This window comes from Bubalus kerabau, chromosome 4 (genome assembly GCF_029407905.1).
Source record: "Bubalus kerabau isolate K-KA32 ecotype Philippines breed swamp buffalo chromosome 4, PCC_UOA_SB_1v2, whole genome shotgun sequence".
Classification (NCBI taxonomy): domain Eukaryota; kingdom Metazoa; phylum Chordata; class Mammalia; order Artiodactyla; family Bovidae; genus Bubalus; species Bubalus kerabau.
The window spans coordinates 10,270,382-10,290,600 of NC_073627.1; the positions used below are offsets into that span (position 1 = coordinate 10,270,382).

Consider the following 20,219-nt stretch of genomic DNA (forward strand, 5'->3'; position numbering starts at 1 on the left):
CAGGTCAAGTCTCCCCACCCGACTTCACCCACCCAGCGGTGCTCATGCCCGGAACCGCAGGCAAGAGCCGCTGCCAGCTCCTCGCAGAGGTCCCCAAGCATCACCTGCCTGGTACTAGACACAAGCAAGAGTCCTGATGTCGGGTTCCCGAGAAAGTCAGGTGGCGTCTGTCCCACATGTCTGCCAAACGCAGGAGCGCCCCCTAGACGTGGGACAGTCCTCAAAACAGGGACCATCTGGGGTTAGCATGGGCCCAGCTGGGAGTGTGGCAGATGGCAGAGGCGTCTCCATGGCCCACCTGCGCCCCCCAAGCCAGGCTTTGCTCCCCCAGGTTCCCCATGGAGATGAGGATTGAGGGCCTATTGCCACTCTCCCATCCTTTCCCACAGGGCTGCTCCCCCAGCTCCTGCGGACAGCGGGCCCTGGTCAGTGACAGCTCTGTCCCCTCCTCCCCGCACCCTCGGGCCCACGGCATCCCACAGGTTCCTCAAGCTCTGCCTGCCAGGACTGGGGTCACCTCACTCTGCCACAGGCCTGGACACTGGCTGCCCTTCCACCTGCCAAAGGCTCCTCTCTCCTCAGCTCATTAGCAAATGACCCACCTTATTTCAGTTCAGTCACTGAACTGTCCAACATGTTCACGTCTAAACAGTTGTGTCCGACTCGTTGCGACCACATGGACTGCACTCCAGGCCTCCCTGTCCATCACCAACTCCCAGAGTTTACTCAAACACATGTCCATCGAGTCGGTGATGCCATCCAACCATCTCATCTTCTGTCGTCCCCTTCTCCTCCCACCTTCAATCTTTCCCAGCATCAGGGACTTTTCCAATGAGTCAGTTCTTCGCATCAGGTGGATAGAGTATTGGAGTTTCGGCTTCAGCATCAGTCCTTCCAATGAATATTCAGGACTGATTTCCTTTAGGATGGACTGGTTGGATCTCCTTGCAGTCCAAGGGACTCTCAAGAGTCTTCTCCAACACCACAGTTCAAAAGCGTCAGTTCTTCGGCACCCAGCTTTCTTTATAGTCCAACTCACATCCATACAGGACTACTGGAAAAACCATAGCTTTGAATAGATGGACCTTTGTTTGGCAAAGTAATGACTGCTTTTTAATATGCTATCTAGGTTGGTCATAGCTTTTCTTCCGAATGAAATGAAAAGACGCTTGCTCCTTGGAAGAAAAGCTATGACCCACCTCTGCTGCTGCTGCTGCTAAGTTGGCTTCAGTCGTGTCCGACTCTGTGCGACCCCATAGACGGCAGCCCACGAGGCTCCCCCGTCCCTGGGATTCTCCAGGCAAGAACACGAGTGGGTTGCCATTGCCTTCTCCAATGCAGGAAAGTGAAAAGTGAAAGTGAAGTCGCTGAGTCTTGTCCGACTCTTAGCAACCGCATGGACTGCGGCCCACCAGGCTCCTCCATCCATGGGGTTTTCCAGGCAAGAGTACTGGAGTGGGGTGCCATTGCCTTCTCCGTGACCCACCTCAGTCCCTCCCTAAATTTGCCCTCCGCCCAGTAACCACTGAAAGCATCACTTCATCATCCGCCACCACACATTCCATATCTGTCCCCTGTACTCTTCCCCCCACCTCCCCACCTCCCCACAGCCCCCCAGCAGGGCAGCCCCGGAAGCTGCAGTGTGGTCCATCCCTGCTACGAGGGGCTGCGCCAGCAGAGGGCGCCCTGCACTCAGCACTGAAGCCCTGCAGTCTGTTCCATCCAGAGCCCATCACTGGGGGAGGCCACAGGGCTGGGCCTGGCCAGGAAGACAGCCTTGAAGAAAGAGGGAGAAATTGGAGGCAGAAGAATGCAGGCTGCAGGCCCCGGGGGCACAGCCATACCTGCTCACGCCTGGACAGGCCTGGGTACAAGCACAGACTCCCACAAGATAAGCCCATTTTGCAAAACATGTTTAATTAGAATAAATAAGAGTTCCGGGCAGGGTTCACAAGGGGTGCTCCAGCCTCAGGTGGGCTGCAGAGTCCTGCCCCCTGACCCCCATCCCCAGTTGTTTCCCAGCGGGGTCATTTCCAGGCGGCATCTGCCTGCAGGGCCGCAGGAACCAGGCTGCCAGCCTGGCGCTCTTACTGGGCATCCCAGCCGTCTGCGAACAGGGCTGGGGGTGTCACGGCCTCCTCGGTTCTACCAGCCCTGCCAGAAAGGGAAGTCAGCGAGGGGCCCCCGGCCTCAGGCAGTGCGCGCCAGTCACCCCCTTAGGCCACAGGACGCCTAGCAGCTTCCTCATGAGCTCTGAGAAGGGGAAGGAGCGGGAAGAGGCCAGGATTCACCACTGACACCTGGCCGGGGGTGACCCCAGGGACTGCAGCCCGCCAAGCTCCTCCGTCTCCAGCCAAAGACACTGGAGTGGGCTGCCATGCCCTCCTTCTGACTGGGGTGTGGGGAGGATGTCTTATTAGATGGCTCATTCTGGGGTGGGGGGGACTCCTGCTGCCCAGGGTGGGGATGGGGAGCCCCAAGGGCTTCCACCTGCAGACCTCAGCCAGCCCCCCTGGCTGGGCAGGGGCTGAGGAAGGGGGTGTGTGCATCCCTGAGTGTGTCTGTCCAGGCGGCAGGAAGATGTCTGACTGTGCCTCCCCATCCCCGGACTTGAGCACAGGCAACAGGTGCGGGGTGAGATGTGCGGCCGTGGGAGCAGGCCCTGCACTCCTGATGCAGCAGCATCTGGAGGCAGGATGTTCACCCCATGGGGAGAAAGGGGCGGGGCCTGAGGAGAAGGCCAGCTAGACCGACCCCCTGACTCATCAAGACAGGGGATGCAGAGAGGAGGAGGAAAAGGGCGTGAGAGACCCCAGCTCAACCCTGTCCCCTGCACACAGTTTTCCTTTTTTCCTTTCTCACCAAACTTAAGTTCTCCTCCTGCCCCAAATGCCCCACACACCTGAGGAGAAAAGGTGGGGGAAGGGGGCAGGGGAGTCCCAAGAAGTTAAGGGCCACCCGGGGAGGCCAGCAGCCACTCCCCACCCCTGACTCCTGGAAGGAAGGGCCTCTCTGTCCATTCCCTGCTCCCCCACCCTGCAGACTCCCCTCCCAGGCCCCTCACCTGCTCCTCTCCTTCCTCTCGTAGACACGCTGAAGCTTGTTGATCAAGAAGATTTTGTCCTCCCCCTCCTAGAAACACCGGAACACAGAGAGCAGCTGTCCACTGCATGTCCATCCAGAAGTGGCCTGCTCCAGTATGGCACTCGGTGGGGCTCTCAAAGATTTGACCCCGTGAGCACGAAAAGTTTAAAGAAAAGAGACAGAGGTACCAAGCAAGAACAAGGGAAAACCGAGAACCCTACAGTGGGCACATATATACAGCTTAGCCTCCTAGCAGCCAAGGTGAAAAGGGAAATGTGCGGATTCACTCAGCGAGGGCTGCCACCAGAAACAAGCCTGACTCAATATATAACCGGTCCTGCTACTTAGTAAGTCTGCCCTGGGGAAACTACCTCCTCTCTGACCTCGGTCACTGTGTGCTTGGGTCATGGGGTTTGTATGGGTTTTCTATCGTTGCGCTAATCGATTACAGAAAGTTAGTGGCTTAAAGCAACACAAATTCAACACCTTTCGGTTCTAGAGATCAGAAGTCTACAATAGGGCTTCTCTGGTGGCTCAGTGGTAAAGAATCCGCCTGTCAATGCAGGAAACACAAGTTCAAGCCCTGGTCAGGGAAGACCTCACATGTCATAGAGCAACTAAGCCTGTGCACCACAGCTATTGAGCCTGCACGCTAGAGCCCAAGAACCGCAACTACTGAAGCCTGAGCACCCTGGAGCCCGTGCTCCACAGCAAGAGGAGCCACCACAAAGAAGCCCACGCTGCAACTAGAGAAAAGCCCAGCAGCAACGAGGACCCAGCACAGCCAGAAATAAGGAAACAAAATTTTCTAAAGTCCACGGTGGTCTCACTGGGCTAAAATCAAGGAGTGAGGAGGGCTGGTTCCTTCTGGAACCTCCAGGGAGAATCTGTCCTCGCCTTCTTCAGCTTCTGAGTCTGCCCACATCCCTGGGCTCACAGCCTCCTCCCATCTGCAGAGTCAGCAGCGTCCAGTCAAGTCCTTCTCACACCCTTTTCTCTGATACTGACTCTCCAGCTTCCTTTTCTAAGGGCTTTATCATGCCCACCCAAATGATCCAGGACAATCTTCCCCACCTCCAGATCAGCAGATGGAATTACAGCAACTGTAATTCCATCTGCAATCCTGAACCCCCAACTCCAATGCCAGGTGACATGGCTCATTCACAGCTCCTGGGCTTAGGACAAGGACATCTTTGGGGCAGGGATCAACCAATACTTTGGCCACCAGATACGAAGAGCCAACTCATTGGAAAAGACCCTGATGATGGGAAAGATTGAGGGCAGGAGGAGAAGGGGGCGACAGAGGATGAGATGGTTGTATGGCATCACCGACTCAACAGATATGAGTTTAAGCAAACACTGGGAGATGGTGAAGGACAGGGAAGCTTGGCGTGCTGCAGTCCATGGGGTCGCAAAGAGTTGGACGTGACTTAGCGACTGAACAACAACAACAAATCAGCCAACCCAGGGCTCTTTTGACAAATGACTGTGAAAAGTGCATAAAGGTTTAAAGTCGAGAACCCGGTTAAACACCCGGCAGACTTCAGGGCCCATGCAGCTCTGGGGTCAGACTGGGTTTCTGGTAGGAAGCCTTCACAAAGAGAAAACAGCAATTCTGCTCGAATGTGTCCTGGGTGCTGGGGACCCTGGCTCACCCAGGAAGATGCTGAGACAGACACACCTCCAAGATGGGCCCTCCCAATTTTCTCTCCACCGAGTTGGTGAGTACAGAGGGCCGTGCGCCTGAGTAAGCCGCCCTGCTCAGTCCCAGGAGAAGATGCTCCGAGTGCTGGCGGAGCTCAGACCAGCAGCCCCAGACTCAGAACCGGGCCCATGCTCGGCCTTGGTGGGAGACGCTGCCCACCACGAGGGCCGCCTGGGGAACTGTCCTTCAGCTCCTAGAGGAACGGCAGGCGGAACGAGGTGAACCAGGGGTTCCCCTCTCAATGCCCCTGTGCATCCCGCCAGGCACCTCAGGTCCCGAAGATCTACACAGCAGAGCACGAGCCAGTTGGGAAAAACAATCCATTTCCAACAGCTGGGGCCAGGCAACCCCCTCAGCCAAAACGCCCAGCCTGAGCCCTGCCTGCTGTTTGTAGAAGCATTGCATTGCTTACAACCCAATAAAAAGTGGAAGCAGTCCCCAGGGGATCCTCCCGCTTGGAAAGACCTGACTCTGAGCCCCTGCACCAACCAGCCAGCAGCAGGCTCACACGAGCTGCAGCCCAGCCCGGTCCCGCCTTGGCTGACCCCCGGCAGTGGGCCTTCAGGTCACTTCTACCGCAGGGTGGCGGGGAGCCACCAGCCCTGATGTGACTGCCTGGGGGACACAGGCAGCAGCTGGCCCCAAGGTGGGCTCAAGCATTGAGTACACAAGGGAGAAACCGGAAAGGAAAGGGAGAAAAGGAAAAAAAATAGCAGTGGGGAGAGTGATGTCGGGGCCCTGGGGATGAGGTCAGAGGCCACTGAGTATTCAGGGAGAACTGCTGTGACTGACACGTGCTCCTGAGCAGCCAGCCCAGACCTGGGCGGGGTAAGGATCAGGCGAAAGGCCCCTGCCGTCCAGGCAAACGCCAGCCCGAGTGACCCTGACTGTCAGGGCAGTGACTTGCCCCAAAGGTGATGGGAGGTCCAGTAACTGAGCAGGGAGGAGGGAGGGACAGCCCATGAGGCAGGGCTGGGCGACCTCTGGGGGACTGGGGGTGGGGGTGGGGGTCATCAGAGAAGCACCTCTGGAGCCCTCCTCCCAGTGGGCTCTTTGCAGATGGGCAGCCTGGCTGCCGCCCATCTACAACTCTGATGAATACGAACTATGTATCTCAATTGATATAATTCGCTTAGCAAACAACCCCTTTCCACAGCCCAGATCCCGGGGAGGTGAAAAGCCTGGAGGGACCCTGGGTGGGGGGCTCAGAGGGGCACTCACGTTGCTGATTTGCTCCTTGAGGAGGCAGATGACCTTCCGCTGGCCCTTCACCACCTGGATGTTGAGGTAGATCACAGCCCTGTGGGAGACAAGCGGTCAGGCTGGGCCCCTCGCAGGAGCCGGGGGGGAGGCAGAAGCCAGAGACCCCATCACTCACAGCAACAGGGCTGACACCAGGTAGATGGGGAAGGTATCTTCCACCAGGTAGCGGTGGATCCAGGGCAGCCAGGAGACGCGGGGGCCCGCCTTCTCCAGGCGGCGCACCCACACCTTCCCCGCCTCATACATGGTGTCCAGGGTCCGGAAGGGGCCACAGGTGCTTGAGGGCTTCACCCTGGGGGCAGAGGGCAGGCAGCGTGACCCCTGAGCCCGGGCAAAGGGCCGCTCCACACCACCCAAACCTCAGCCAGCAGTCAGAGCCTCGCCAGGCGGCCCTCCCCACACCCCCACCCCGGAGGCCAGGCGCCCACTCACTGCCAGACAGCGTAGCAGAGGAAAACGGCTGCGCCCAGGAAGGAGGGGAAGCAGAGCAGGGAGATGAAGACGGTGCTCATGTGGGACGCCTTCCAGGGCCTGCGGGGCGCCTGGCAGTTGGCCATCAGGCTGGCCTGGGGACAAAGGCTGCGTTCAGCCACCACCACCCTGCTGTCCACCACCCCCACTCCCAGGCCTGGTGGGGCCTCCCAGAGCAAACAGGACCAAGGCCCGCCGTGGGCTGAGAGGGTGCTGCGCTTCCAGCACCCTGAGCCCGGCTTCCAGCCTGAGCCAAGACCTCAGAACAGCCCGACAGAGAGGCAGACACTTGAAATCCTAAGCCCGCAGGCTGGGGAGGGCACGTGGGGCCACCTCCCCGTCTGCAGAGGGGAGACCAAGGGACACGGGGGGATGCTTGGCCAGCTCACTTGTAAGCAGGAGGGATGATACTAAAAGCCACCTCCATTGACTAAAGGTCTCCAGTGGGCCAGACCCATGCCCTGGGCTTTATAAACGTCATCTCCAGCAGTGCCCCCTAGGGCACCATCCATGGGGTTTTTTTTTTGTTTTATTGTTTAGTCACTAAAGCATGTCAGACTCTTTGTGACCCCACGGACTGTAGCCCGCCAGGCTTCTCTGTCCATGGGATCTCTCAGGTAAGGATACTGGAGTGGGTTCCCATTTCCTTCTCCAGGGAATCTTCCCAACCCAGGAATCGAACCCACATCTCCCGCTCAGCAGGTGGATTCTTTACCACTGAGTCCCCTGGAAAGCCCATATCCACTGTGTACAGATGAGGAAACACGGGGAGCAGAGGAGAGGAGGTGCTGGTTCTGAGCGCCTCTGAGCCCCCGGCTGGAAGCCCTGACCTGTACACATGGGCACGTGGCGACAACCACAGACCCTAACGGGATGCTGCCAGCCTGCCAAAGGCAGAGATTCAGGCCGGAAATCAGCTGGGGCCTGTGCGACTGACCCCAGAGGGTGGCCCTGGGCTGCCAGCCGCATACCACCCAGGCCAGGGAAGGGCTCTAATGTCCTAGGGCTCCGTGTTGCCAGCCCAGCAGCCACCCTGGCTGCACACACTCCCCAGGCCTGCTGCCCCCCGCGCCTCCACCCCCAGGACCCAGCGACACCTTTACCTTCTTAATGTAGAAGAGGAGCAGCAGTTTAATGATCTGCATGGCGGGCAGGAGCGGGGAGAAGAGGACCCCCAGCCTGAGGAGGGCGTGGAGAGGAGAGGGCTGCAGTCCAGGGGCTGGGGTCCTGACCCCCGGGCTGCTCCCCAGGCCCAGAACTGTCCCCCCAGGCCTGGCTCAGGGTCAGACCTCGAGGAAAGCCCAGCAAGGGGACTGGAGCCTGGGTCCACTGGGGGCTGAGGGGTAAGGTCACTCCAGAATCCCAGGACTGGGCCTTGCTGGGGCCTTGAGGGGGAAGGGGTCAGCCTCCCCGGGGGCTGGGCAATGGGACACACAAGGGAGATGCTCACCAAGTCAGGGTCTGCCCGTAAATCAGCTCCAGAACATTTCCTGCAATGTCGAACTCAGGCTTCCCCTTCCTCTTAAGCTGCTTCTCAGAGAAAAGCCTGGGGCAGAAGAGCCCGGGGGTCACTGAGGAGGACCGATCCCCGAGACCTGCCCGAGGGATGCTGGGACCCCACCCTGACCCGCACAGCAAGCTGACGAGCCAGCCCACCCCTCCCAGGGCCCAGCAATGTTGAGGGGAGACGGCGGACTGGGGTCCAACACGGAGGGGTCTGCACTGCAGCTGACTTAGTCTCTGTCCATTTTCTAAGCACATGTGATACACCCCAGTGCAAATATGCACATTGGCATCAAAGGTGTTACTGCTTTTTAAAAATCTTATTCCCTGGTGGCTCAGACAGTGAAGAATCTGCCTGCGATGAGGGAGACCCGGGTTCGATCCCTGGGTCAAAAAGTTCCTCTGGAGAAGGGCAAGTATTCTTGCCTGGAAAATTCCATGGACAGAGAAACCTGGCAGGCTGCAGTCCATGGGGTTGCGAAGAGTTAGACACGACTGAGCAACTTTCACTCCCTCCCTGGTGAAAGTGAAGTGAAAGTTGCTCAGTCGTGTCTGACTCTTTGCGACCCCATGGACTATACAGTCCATGGAATTCTCCAGGCCAGAATACTGGAGTGGGTAGCCTATCCCTTCTCCAGCGGATCTTCCCGACTCAGGAATTAAACCAAGGTCTCCTGAATCGCAGGAGGATTCTTTCCCAGCTGAGCTATCAGATATGGCATCCGTCTTGGTGGCTCAGTGGTAAAGAATCCACCTGCCAGTGCAGGAGACACGAGTTTGATTCCTGGCCCCGGAAGATCCCACATGCCATAAGGCAGTTAAACCCGTGCGCCCCAACTACTGAGCCTGTGCTCTAGAGCCCGGAAGCCACGACTACTGAACCCACGTGCCACAATCACTGAAGCCCCAAGCCCTAGAGCCCATGTTCCACAGCAGAAGAAGCCGCTACAGCGGGAAGCCTGCACACAGCAAGGAAGACCCAGCACGGCCAAGGAAAAAAAAGATTTTCTAAAAAAAATATTTTTATTATTATTGAGGCCTCCCTGGTGGTCCAGTAGTTAAGACTCCACGCTTCCACTGCAGGGGGCAGGGGTTCGATCCCTGTTCGGGGAAGTTCTGCATGCCACGAGGTGCGGCCAAAAATAAAAATCAATCTTGAAAACATTTTAAGTAAAAATCTTATTATTTTTAAATTCCAATGTTCTCAAAGAAAACACAAAAAGGAAGGAAATGAGACCTGCTGTGCTGGCACCCAGAGCCAGGACAGCTGAACACATTCTTCCACTTTCTGTGCTTCCTCCCGACCCTTTTTTCCCTTGACGGATTAGACTACATGCATCATTTTGAAACCTGTTTTCCTTTCCGATCTAAAAATACGCTACATCCTGTTTTCTCAGGGTTTTTCTCAGTTTAAAGATATTTTACAGAAGAGCTGTCATGGGTAGAAATTTGTGGTCCCAGTGTGGGGTCAGGTCCTGATTTTCAGAGGCCTGAGGACCGCCCAGGTGACCCCACCACCACCACACACGCAGGGGAGGACGCTAGGAGCCCTTCTGCAGGGGACGCCCAGGTGCGGGGACCCAGCCCGCAGGCCTCACCTCCACACCAGCTCCCCCAGAAGCGTGTCCAGCAGCGTGAAGATGAAGTCCATCACCATGAGCCGGTACAGCTCCTGGCCCACGAAGTTCTCCCAGCACTGAAACAGAGGCGGCCTCAGCCCCCACCCTCCCCTGCCACCCGGGGGCCCCCAGGATGCTTGCAGACAGAGCCAGGGAAGCTCAGGCGAGGGCTGGCTGCTGGGAGGGGCCCGGGGAGCCCCAGGCCCCCACCAGCACCGCCTGGCCCACCCTCACCTGGTCCTTCAGGGTGCCCACCCTGCGGCCCAGCCAGTGGTAGCAAAGAATCCCCAAGGTGACCATCTTGAGGATGAGGTTCCTGTGGAAAAGGGTGGGTGCATGGGCTGAGGGCAGGGTGCCTGGGAGACAGAAGTCCCGCCCCAGAAAGCCTGCACCTGGCCCAGCTGGCCTCGCACCTGCAGATGGCCACGTACACCTCCAGCACCGGGGAGTCGTGCCGCTCCAGGGCAGCCAGGATGCGGAACAGGTAGGGGCCCCCCAGGTTGAGGAGGCAAACCACCAGGGGCAGGAGCAGCAGGACAGCCTCCCGCTCGGCGGACACTGGGCTCTGCTGGGGCGGAGCGGGGCGGGGCAGTGGTCCCCGGAGGGGCCCCAAGGACAGGGTCAGGTCCACTGCCGGGCCCGACCGCGGCGGGGAAGGGGCTGCAGGGAGGGGTCTGGGGGGGACAGAGCAGGTGCAGATGGCAGGCACACCTCCCCCACCCCAGGCCCTGTGTTCAAACCGCACAGGAAGGGGGGCGGGAGGCGGAGAAGGGAGGATGGAACACAGGTGTCGGAAAAAAAGTGAAAAGAGAAACCAAAAGACAAGAAAACAAAAGGACGTCATAATGGCGTTAGACAGAACAAGAATGAGAACAAGGACCGGGAGGAAAGTGTCCTCTGGGGGGGGCCGGGGCGGAGGGTGTGGGAGGCCAAGGGTCCCAGCTAATAAAGCGGGAGGCCCGGGCCTCCTCGGGGGCCGCCCGCGCCCTCTCTGCACCTTGATCATGAGCTCCGAGAACGTGTAGACAGCCAGGGTGCAGCCCAGAGTGGTGCCCAGACACAGCAGCCACACGAGCCCCAGCACAGCCACCCGTCGCAGCTGCCCGCACGCACTCCGGCGGTGCTGGCGCGACTGCCATTCAGCCAGCAGCTCCTGCAGGTCACAGCGAGCCTGTCACCCAGGGCACAGACACGCGGGGACCTGCCCACGCGCGCACCACACCCCGGGGGGGCGCATGGAGCCGACACACAGGGAGGCTTGGGGTCGGGGGGGGGCCAGGGCTCACCTCCCGCCTGCCCCCGGTACCACGGCCTGTGGTTCCGTCAGAGGCCCGGTCTTCAGGGACGTGGCCTGCCCCGCACCTGCCTACTGAGCCATGCTGCCTGCAGACAGCTGTTCCCTCACTGACTAGGAGCCATGGGGCGCTCCCTGAGGGCCCGACAGCTGGGTCAAAACTGAGCGCCCGTGACTCGAATCCCACAGCAGGGACCCCCAACAGCAGAGAATCTTCCAGGAGGCCCAGCTCAGCCACCCTCTGGCCCAAAGAGCCATGGGCAAGGGACTGAGACCTCACTGTTCTCACTTGTACCCCAGGGCTACCGGGGGGGCTGGGAGTGCGGGCCAGCTGGCACAGTGGAGGCATCTTCCTGCCAGGGCCGGAGGACACGGGGCCTTCAAGAAGAGGAAGTCCTTCTCGAAGGCCCACCGCAGGGCCCCAACTGGTGTTCCCCTGGACACGGGGGTGGCAGACCGTGGCCCCAGGGGGCTGACACAGGGGTGGCAGACCGTGGCCCCAGGGGGCTGTGAGCCCCCAGCTCACCTTCAGCTGGGTTCGGATGTTGTCGTGCTGAAGCCGGGTGGCCCATCTCTGGGTCACTTTGTAGTCCCAGGAACAGAAAACGGTGATGGCGTGGACCCCCGAGGTGCTGCCCACTCGGTAGCTCTCCCCGAAGGAGTGGGACATGCTAGGAGAAGCAGAGACAGGCAAGGGGTGAGATGGGGTAAAAGGCGAAGAGGCCGGGAGAAACAGATCTGACAAAGTGCACCGGCCACTCAGTGGAGGCCCCCCACCCCCGGCCAGTGCTGATGGGCCTCCGGCCACTCTCCCTGCCCCACCTCTAGCCCACAGCTCTCAGCCTCCTGGGGTGGACCACCGCCCACCCTAGGTCAGACCTGTCCAGCAGGATGCCCAGCAGCCACAAAGGGCTAGAAATGGGGTCAGCTCCACTCCCCACCACCACGCCAGCTGCCTCCCACCCAGACATGGCTAGAGAAGCTTCTGGCTTACCTCAGGACCTGTGCACTGCCTCTTCTGAGAACCAGAATACCTTCTTCTGTCTTTCCCTGGCTGCCCTTATTTAACCTCCCTCTGTGGTACGAGGGCCACCCCCCTAGGAAGCTGGTCTGACTCCCATGCTCCATAACACCTGAGCAATGCAACAGTTTCCCAGCCTCTTCACTGGCCTGTCTTCTCCTGTATACAGCAAGCGTCTCAAGGATATGCACCGAGCTCATTTATCTTCCTGCCCTGAGCAGAGTGCAGCAAATGTGTGTGGAGTGGATGGGTGTGTGGATGAAAGTATGGATGGAAGGAAGGATCTACGGACGCATGGTTGATAGATAGATGGATGGATAGAGTGATGATGGATGGATTGTTGTTGTTCAGACTCAGCTGTGTCCAACTTTGTGACCCCAAGGTGGACTGCAACAAGCCAAGCTTCCCAGTCCTTCACTATCTCCCGGAGTTTGCTCAAACCCATGTCCCTACTATCCAACCATCTCATCCTGTGTTGCCCCCTTCTCCTCTTGCCTTCAATCTTTGGACGGATGAGTGGATGGGAAAATGGATGGGTGGGTAGCTAGATGGATGACTGGATGGGTGGCTGGATGGATGAAGAGATGATGAATGGATGGGTAGCCAGATGGATTAATGGATGGACAGACGAATGGATGAATGAATGGAGGGAGTGATGACGGATGGATAGGTAGACAGATGGATGAATGAATGAACAGATGGATGCATGGGTGGGTCAGTGATGCTCAGAGCCGGGCTCACACGGCAGAGAGCCGTTACCTGTAGACCAGAGTGATGCAGGTGATAAAGAAAGCTGCCCCCAGGGTGAAGAGGTAGGCCAGCGGCATGCTGTAGGGCAGGCTGCCCGCCTCGGGAGTGCACTGGCTGCCATCCAGTGGGGAGGCACAAGGCTGGTTCAACGTGGCGTTACTGTAGTAGCCGTAGTACATGACACTGTGGGTGAAGTGGCCCTGCGGAGAAAACGCCTGGCAGGGTCAGGGAGCCTGCCCTCCTGGCAGCTGACCCACCCTCAGGCTTGCAGGGCACCCAGAAGGCGGAGCGGGGAGAAAGGCAGAAGGGGAAGGGCCAGAGAGCAGGGGGGGTGAGGGGAACACGGAGGTGAACGGAGGAGCGCGGCCGCCCTGGGGCTTCCAGGGTCCCAGAGAAAGCGAGGGGAGCCAGAGCCACAGCAGGAGTTGGGGTGGGGTGTAACGAGAGGGTGCCCCTGCTCACCGACCCCCCCTGCCAAGCCTCACCCCGCCGGTGAGGAGCTCCAGGCCCGTGAAGGCGGGCACCGGGCCCGCGGGTGCGGGCGGGAAGGCGGCCTGCACGCCCACGATGAAGGCCAGCAGCGGCAGCAGCAGCAGGGCGTTGAAGGCCAGCAGGGTCTTGAGGAAGAGGAAGTAGGACAGGACGCTGGAGCCAAACTGGCCCCCGATCCGCTTCAGGGCGTAGCGCCAGGGCATCAGGGCCTGCAGCCCCGAGAGCAGCGCCAGCCCCAGGTTGTGTGAGGCCTGCGGGGACAGCGGCAGCACAGATCTCAGGCAGGGCCGGGGCGGGGAGCCGGCTCCAACAGGACCGCAGTCCAGTCCGGGGCCCGGAGCGCAGGGGCGCCGTGAGGGGAGGAGGGAGGTCAGTCCCGGGCCGGAGCCAGGCTGGAGGCATCACTCAGAGGGAGAAAGGACCCCCCCATCGCCCCCACTCCACTCCACCCCTTCCCTCCCGGGTACCCAGATGCTCCTACCAGGACACAGCTGTCACGGAGCTGGTCGCAGCAGGAGAGGAGCCCATGGTGCCGCTGGGCCCTGTGCTTGCCCCTCGGGGGCCGGCTCTCCTCCCTGGGGACAGAGGCAGCATCTGGGGTCAGTCCACTCCCTCCCCACCGGGGACCGCCATCACCCCCTGCCCCGCCCACCCGAGGAGGGGCATCTAGGGGCCACCCGAGGTGGAGGGGCACTGACCGCAGGCAGCGTTTCTCAGCCAGGCTCAGGGGCATCCCCCGAAGCATGTGGTCCCTCTGGGCCGCTGTCAGGCCCTGGAGCTCCTTCACCAGGAGGCCCCGCTTCTCTGCAGGGGGAAGGGGGCGAGCTGAGGTTCCCGCGGCACCCTGCCCTCCCTCCTGCCGTGCAGCCGTCCCCTGCCACCCAGGCCTCTGCCTCCGGGCCAGGCCCACATGCCCGCAGGCCGTCACCCTCTCTTACCTCCACCCCCAGGAGCCCAGGACACAATCAAGTTCCCCGCATCTTCCAAGGCCCAGCCCAGTGCCCCTCTCCTTGACCCAAACTCCCCTCCTGGGGCCCCTTGAGCATCTTGCTTTGATCCCCCCATGCACCAGAGCCCTATATGCTCCCCCCACTCAGCAGCAATGGGGTCCCAGCCCCCCATCCCCCCACCACTTCCCACTATGCCAAGCCCCGCTGGGGTCAGTAGAGGAAGGCGGGGTCTGGAGATCTGGCCACCCCTCGGCCTCTCTCCTTTCATCCTCACACCCACCCTGGAAAGGGGATGCTATTTTAACTCCTCTTTCCAGATAAGAAATGACCAGAAAGCAGACATCCAGCCTGGTTCACACAATAAAACTGGAACATTCACCCTGACCCCTGAGCTCACATCACCCTGCACTGCTCCGTCACCTACCAGCTGGGGGCCTTGGGTAAACAGGGAGGGGAAACACAGGAGGGCCCCAGGAAGTGCCCAAGGCCCTGGGCGCTGCTTCCAGAGATCACTTGGTTGAAGACTGACCTGTGCGCTGGGCCCTGCTCCTTCCTACAGCTTTTCTCTCTTGTTCCCCAACTCCCCCACACCAGCCTCCCAGATGCTCAGGGAAGCCAGGAGGCTCCCACCCCGGGGCCTTTGCACATGCCCCCATCAGCTGTAGTGTCACTTCCTCCAGGAAGCCTCCCAGGATTCCTCTAGGCTAGATGGGTCCTGCAACGCTCTCCTGCCAGGCACTTTTCCTCAGCTGCCCTTATCTGAGCTTTGCTGTTGCTGTTCAGTCACCGGGTTGTGTCCAGCTCTTTGTGACCCCATGGACTGCAACACGCCAGGCCTCCCTGTCCTTCACCGTCTCCCAAAGTATGCCCATGTTCATGTCCATTGCATTGGATACACCATCCAGCCATCGCATCTCATCTCAATCTGAGCTTTCAGTTCAGTTCAGTTCAGTTCAGTTGCTCAGTCGTGTCCGACTCTTTGCAACCCCATGAATCGCAGCACGCCAGGCCTCCCTGCCCATCACCAACTCCCGGAGTTCACTCAGACTCACGTCCATCGAGTCAGTGATGCCATCCAGCCATCTCATCCTCTGTCGTCCCCTTCTCCTCTTGCCCCCAATCCCTCCCAGCATCAGAGTCTTTTCCAATGAGTCAACTCTTCGCATGAGGTGGCCAAAGTACTGGAGTTTCAGCTTTAGCATCATTCCTTCCAAAGAAATCCCAGGGCTGATCTCCTTCAAAGTGGACTGGTTGGATCTCCTTAACCATCGCTTATCCGTTTATTTGGTTCCTATTTCACCAGATGATAAACTGCACGAGAACTGAATGGGTGTGCTCACCACCATCACATCCCAAAGCCAATACCAGCGTCTGTGACGCTACCAACTCTCGACAGACATTGTAGAGTGCCTGGCTGCTGAGTCAGACCCTGTGCAGCCGGAGAGGCCCGTGCTTCTCCATCCCAGTAGCTGGGACACCAAGACCCTCCTGCACGCCTGCCAAGGGACCTCACTCCAGGGGACCTTCAGACAGCCCGCTGCACCCCAGCCCCCACCCCGCCAGCAGATGTCCTCCCCAGTGAGGCCCCGCCCCGCCCCCACTCACCCTCCTCCTCCAGGACCGCAGAGTCCAGCTCCAGGTCGTACAGGCGGAGGCTGGGCCGGGCTGAGCGGCCCATGTCCCTGAGCTGCGGCCGGCCGGCCCTGCGACGCAGCTTCACCGTGCGGCTGTAGTACTGGGAGATGATGGCCCCACGGCTCCGGCCTGCGGAGGCCACTGGTCAGTGGAGGGATGCGGCCCCCTCACGTGGAGCAGGGACCACCACCCCCCCACACACACACTACTTCCCAGGACCCAGGAAAGTCCCTTCATAAGAGACCTCAAGCTCCACCAGTTCCCAAGAGCCTATTTTTATCCCCATGATGACTCTGGAGTCATTTTTTTAGAACCCAGCGAGGCTGCCTGGGGCTGGGCTGGGCCTCCAGGCAGCAGATAGGGTGAGGTGGGAGAAGGGGCCCGGCTCTGGGATCTGTAGATCTTTAGCCAGAAACCCCAGCCCAGCCCAGGGTCCGAAGGGAAAGGGTCCCACTCACCAATGGTGCGACTGGGCATGCTGGCCAAGATGCGGAGCGTGGCCATGCTGTAGACGGGGGCACCCTCAGGCCCCAGCATGGTCTCGTGGTCGCTGCCTGTCCAGCAAAGTTAAGACTTGTCCAGAGGTTCTACAGATCCTGCCCGCTGGAGATCTCCCCGCCCAGCCTCCTCCCCAGGCTGCTAGGAGGGGCTTCCTCAGAGGGTGAGAGGCTCAGTGCCCTGCCCACCTCATCCCAGCACTTGGACAGGTGGGCTCACCTGAGGCCCCCAGGGCGCCAGTTCCCGGCTGCCTCTGCTGCAGCTCCAGCCCCTCCTCGGCCACCCAGCGGCTCTGCTCCTGGATGAGCTGGTGGAAGGAGTCATGCACTTCGCTCTCATCATAGGGGCTGGGCTCTTGGCTGCTGGATCCAGAACGGGGGATGTGGCAGGGAGGTCAGGCTGCTGCTGACCCAGTCCTCACCCCAGCAGCCTTCCCCCTCCAGAGGGCTGAGGTCCAGCCCACCTCTCCCTGGGCGTGACATATCCCGGCCCCCAGCCCCACCCCAGAGCACCTACCCCTCTGGGTCCTCTGGGGTCTCGAGGACATTGAGGACAAAGGCCGGCGACTGGGACATGTCTGCGGCCCACTGCCAGCAAGTCCACAGCCCTAGCGCAGTTCAGAGCCTGGACACGGCCTCCAGAGCCTCCCGCTGCCCATCTGATGAGACAGGAAGCGTTACAGCAAAGTGAGCCTGGCACCCAGCCCCGCCACCCACTCCCTGGGGACCGTGGGAGGGGCTGCTCCCAGCCTGGGCTGCCTGAGCCCCAACCCTGCCCCCATCCACAGACAAACACCAAACACATGGTCACACGGTCCAGTGTTGTTAGTCACTCAGTCGTTCCCACTCTTTGTGACCTCCATGGACTATAGCCCACCAGGATCCTCTGTCCATGGAATTCTCCAGGCAAGAATACTGGGGTAGGTGGCCATTTCCTTCTCCAGGGGACTTTTCCCAACCCAGGGATGAAATCCGGGTCTCCTGCACTGCAGGCAGATTCTTTGCCATCTGAGCCACCAGACAAACCCAAAGAAGATTGAACCTGCGTCTCTCAGGTCTCCTGCATTGGCAGGCAGGTTCTTTACCACTAGCGCCACCTGGGAAGCACCAGTGAGTGACCCGAGAAAAACCGCAGGCAGGAATGGACTGACAGGGAGACTCCTCCACCACCAGAGGGGAGGAGGGCGGTTAGGGAGGAAGGAAGGGAGGGGAGTCTGGGCAGTTCCCCACCAGTTTCCTCAGTGGCGCCATTCCTGCAAGAGGATGGGCGGGTGGGGGCCTGTGGATGCGGCTCTCCATTCCTAAGGTTCTGACCCGGGGAGTCCCCCTCTTGGGGAGAAAGGTCAGGAGAGCTGGGGCCTTTCCTGTGCCCACCCGTGACCCCGCAGCACTTCCTCCTGCCAGAAATCTCACAGGAGCCAGCGGCCTGGGCCCGCGGCCCTCACCCCTCACCAGTGCCGGACAGAACAGCAGACAGCATGGCCTCAGCTGCACCCCAGCCTGCGTCCCCCCTCCACGGAGGTCACTCTGTGCCAAGCTGGGCACATCAAGGTCGACAGCCCTCCTGAGAGTTCCTTACATTCCATCACCTCGGGGCGGGCCTGGGCAACTGGCTGGGGAGGGGGCTGGGCCTTAAACAGGCAGCCTTTGTCCAGCCTTTGTCCGGGCTCTGCCGTCACCCAGGACAACAGAACCAGGGTGGCCTTGTCCAGGCTCTCCACCCTGTGGGAGTGGGGCGGGGTGGCGGGGAGCGGGCTCCCAGCCACCAGCTGACGCCTGCAGGACTCTGCCCCAGCAAGACTGGACCCAGCCCTCAGTCTGCCCTGTCCCCCACCCCCACCCCTCTCCCCACCCTTAACGCCAGGGAGCTCAACACTTAGGAAAGCTGGCTCAGCTCAAGGGGCTTCCTCAGGCGAGGCCGGAGTGCCCAGCCCACTAGGGCTGTGCCCAGACAGTGCCCCGCTTGGGGGTGTCCAGTCTCAGAGCCCAGGCCCCACACAGCCCAAGCCCCCTCCCTTTCCTCCCACAGGAGCACAGTGTGGAGAAACCAGCAGAGGTCAGGGGAGGACCCTTGACTCCGCCTGAAAGGAAAAGTGGCTGGAGCCGGGGCTGAGAGTGCCCCCACAGTCTCGAGTGGGAATTCCTTCCAGAAAACACAGACCTTCCCAAGTTCTGAGCCACAGGCCTCTCCCACACACCCCTTCTCCAGGAGGGAGGAGCTGGGCGTGTGGGAGGTGCTCAGAGGCTGCGTGGGGGCTGGGGGCTCACCTGGGCACTGGTACCTGGGCACTGCTTTGGACTTCTGCCCGGGTGGTACCCAGGGCCCTGGTACCCTTGCCCAGGTGGGGACAAGCCGGGCAGGAGTTTCCGGGGCGCACCATTACTGAGCCCTGAGCTGGGTAGGGAGGTGCAGGGCCGGGCCCAGTCTCCAGAAACTCCACCCCAGCCGGAAGCGAGTCCTCTGGGGGCAGTTACCATCAAGGCAGAGTGGCAGCCACGCCTGCGAGCCCAGTGGCGGCGAGAGCTCTGAGAGCCCCTGGACCCTCATCTGCCAGTCTCCCACCCCCTCACTTTCGATCAGTGGTACCTACGGGGGCCTCTACCCCTTCCCTTCCGGAGAAACAAACACCGCTGCCCTCCCCCTGAAGCACCTGCAGGTGCGAGGGGGAGAGGGGGTGGTGCAGTGGGATCAGCCGGTCCCCCAGCGGGACCCTCCGCAAAACTCAGGGAGATACAGAAGAACCGCGGGGGGGAACTCAGTGCCTAGTGGTCTCAGAGTCCCAAAGGAACTTGGAGGGGATCTAGCTGGTGGCCTCAAGGGAACTGGATGGGGCTGGGAGGGGGCGGGGACCACCCCTAAGCCGCAGAGTTACCGCTCCTCCCCACCAGGGTCCCACATCCTGGCCGCTTACCGGGGGGCGCTGGGGAGCGGGGACGGGCGGCGACTCACCTGTTACCCGCCCCTGCCCAGCAAGGGCCGCCGGGAACTGTGTTCGGACTCCACCAACTGCGGGAGGGACCGAGAGGTCAGAGGGAGCGAGTGGACAACCGGAGACCGAGGCAGACCTGGCGGAGCCACAGAACTGCACCGCCCAGCCCGGCCCACGTGGTGACCCGCCTCCGATAAGTCACGTGACCCGACGGCGGGGTTGGGGGGGAGGCGCCCCACCTCTCCTGCCCATCGAGCCCTCGACGAACTGTGCCCTCTCCCCGCCAGCTTCCGACCCTTATCCTCACCCACCCTGAGGTCTGAGCAGGATGAAGGCGGCCGAGTATCTAGAAGCCTTCTAGTCTCTGGTCGAAGCCAATTTCTGTGGGACTCAGTTTCCCCAAGTTTCAAACGGAGACAGTAATCGCAGACATGCCCGCTTCTCAGAGCGATGATCAAAATAACACCAGGCAGCAAAACCACACGAATGGGGCCCGCCCTGCCACACCAGATTGGGTAACCCCTTCCTCCTGCACCGCCTCCGGCAACTCCCGCAAACTGTCTGGTGGAACCTGGGGCTTATCTCCGCCCCAGTCTGGGCGTGGCTTTTGCTGTTTCTCCCGCCGAGTTCCGGCACACTTCCTGTGTGCTAGATGGGGACTGTCCTCATTCCTATTTGCTCAGTTATTCCCCCACAAGGCAGGGTGGGGGGCACCGGTGACCCTAGTTCAGAGATGAGGAAGCAGGCTGAGTGGTCAGTCAGCCTCCAGGGGGGTCATCCACCACGACCTGAATCTTGTCCACCCAGGAGCTCTACCTAGAAAGCTGACCTCGAGAGAGTCCGGGAGAGGGCCAGAGGAGAGTCCCCTGGGTTTGAGAAAAGGGTGGGCTCTGGACAGTGGTGGGAGCCATTCTTGTCTGGGAGAAGCCTGGGAAGGTGGGCAGTGAAAGTGAGCTGGAAGGCAGAAAGGAAGGAGAGGGCCCTCCTGGAGGGGAGGACAGGTAG

General features: G+C 60.5%; 1 protein-coding gene across 4 annotated transcripts; it reads right to left on the reverse strand.

Annotated features, from left to right (window-relative positions):
- Window positions 1–1,896: 1,896 nt before the first annotated feature.
- On the reverse strand, window positions 1,897–19,751 carry TMC6 (transmembrane channel like 6). 4 transcript variants are annotated; one of them, XM_055575250.1, is made up of 22 exons: window positions 19,526–19,751; window positions 19,235–19,291; window positions 16,802–16,943; window positions 16,505–16,644; window positions 16,246–16,341; window positions 15,758–15,916; window positions 13,901–14,006; window positions 13,684–13,777; window positions 13,196–13,453; window positions 12,720–12,910; window positions 11,466–11,610; window positions 10,643–10,798; window positions 10,059–10,210; window positions 9,880–9,961; window positions 9,625–9,722; window positions 7,974–8,069; window positions 7,627–7,702; window positions 6,485–6,618; window positions 6,168–6,344; window positions 6,011–6,089; window positions 3,065–3,132; window positions 1,897–2,154 (listed from the first exon to the last, which is right to left on the reverse strand). In XM_055575250.1, the coding sequence occupies exons 3-22, from the start codon at window positions 16,858–16,860 to the stop codon at window positions 2,088–2,090; spliced, it is 2,433 nt and encodes an 810-aa protein (XP_055431225.1). In that variant the 5' UTR covers window positions 16,861–16,943; window positions 19,235–19,291; window positions 19,526–19,751; the 3' UTR covers window positions 1,897–2,087. The 4 variants fall into 4 exon arrangements, with proteins under 4 accessions (XP_055431225.1, XP_055431226.1, XP_055431224.1 ...); XM_055575251.1 differs by having other exon boundaries at window positions 13,196–13,327; window positions 16,505–16,647; XM_055575249.1 differs by having other exon boundaries at window positions 16,505–16,647; window positions 19,526–19,750.
- Window positions 19,752–20,219: the final 468 nt, after the last annotated feature.

What these genes read in the sequence shown, in the direction of transcription:
- TMC6 (XM_055575249.1), bottom strand. Translation starts at nt 16,860, where the DNA reads ATGTCCCAGTCGCCGGCCTTTGTCCTCAATGTCCTCGAGACCCCAGAG. An exon ending in GCTGAGAAACGCTGCCTGCG is followed by an intron (nt 13,778 to 13,900) that starts GTCAGTGCCCCT and finishes CTCTGTCCCCAG; the next exon opens with GGAGGAGAGCCGGCCCCCGA. An exon ending in TCTCGGAGCTCATGATCAAG is followed by an intron (nt 10,211 to 10,642) that starts GTGCAGAGAGGG and finishes CCGCCCCAGCAG; the next exon opens with AGCCCAGTGTCCGCCGAGCG.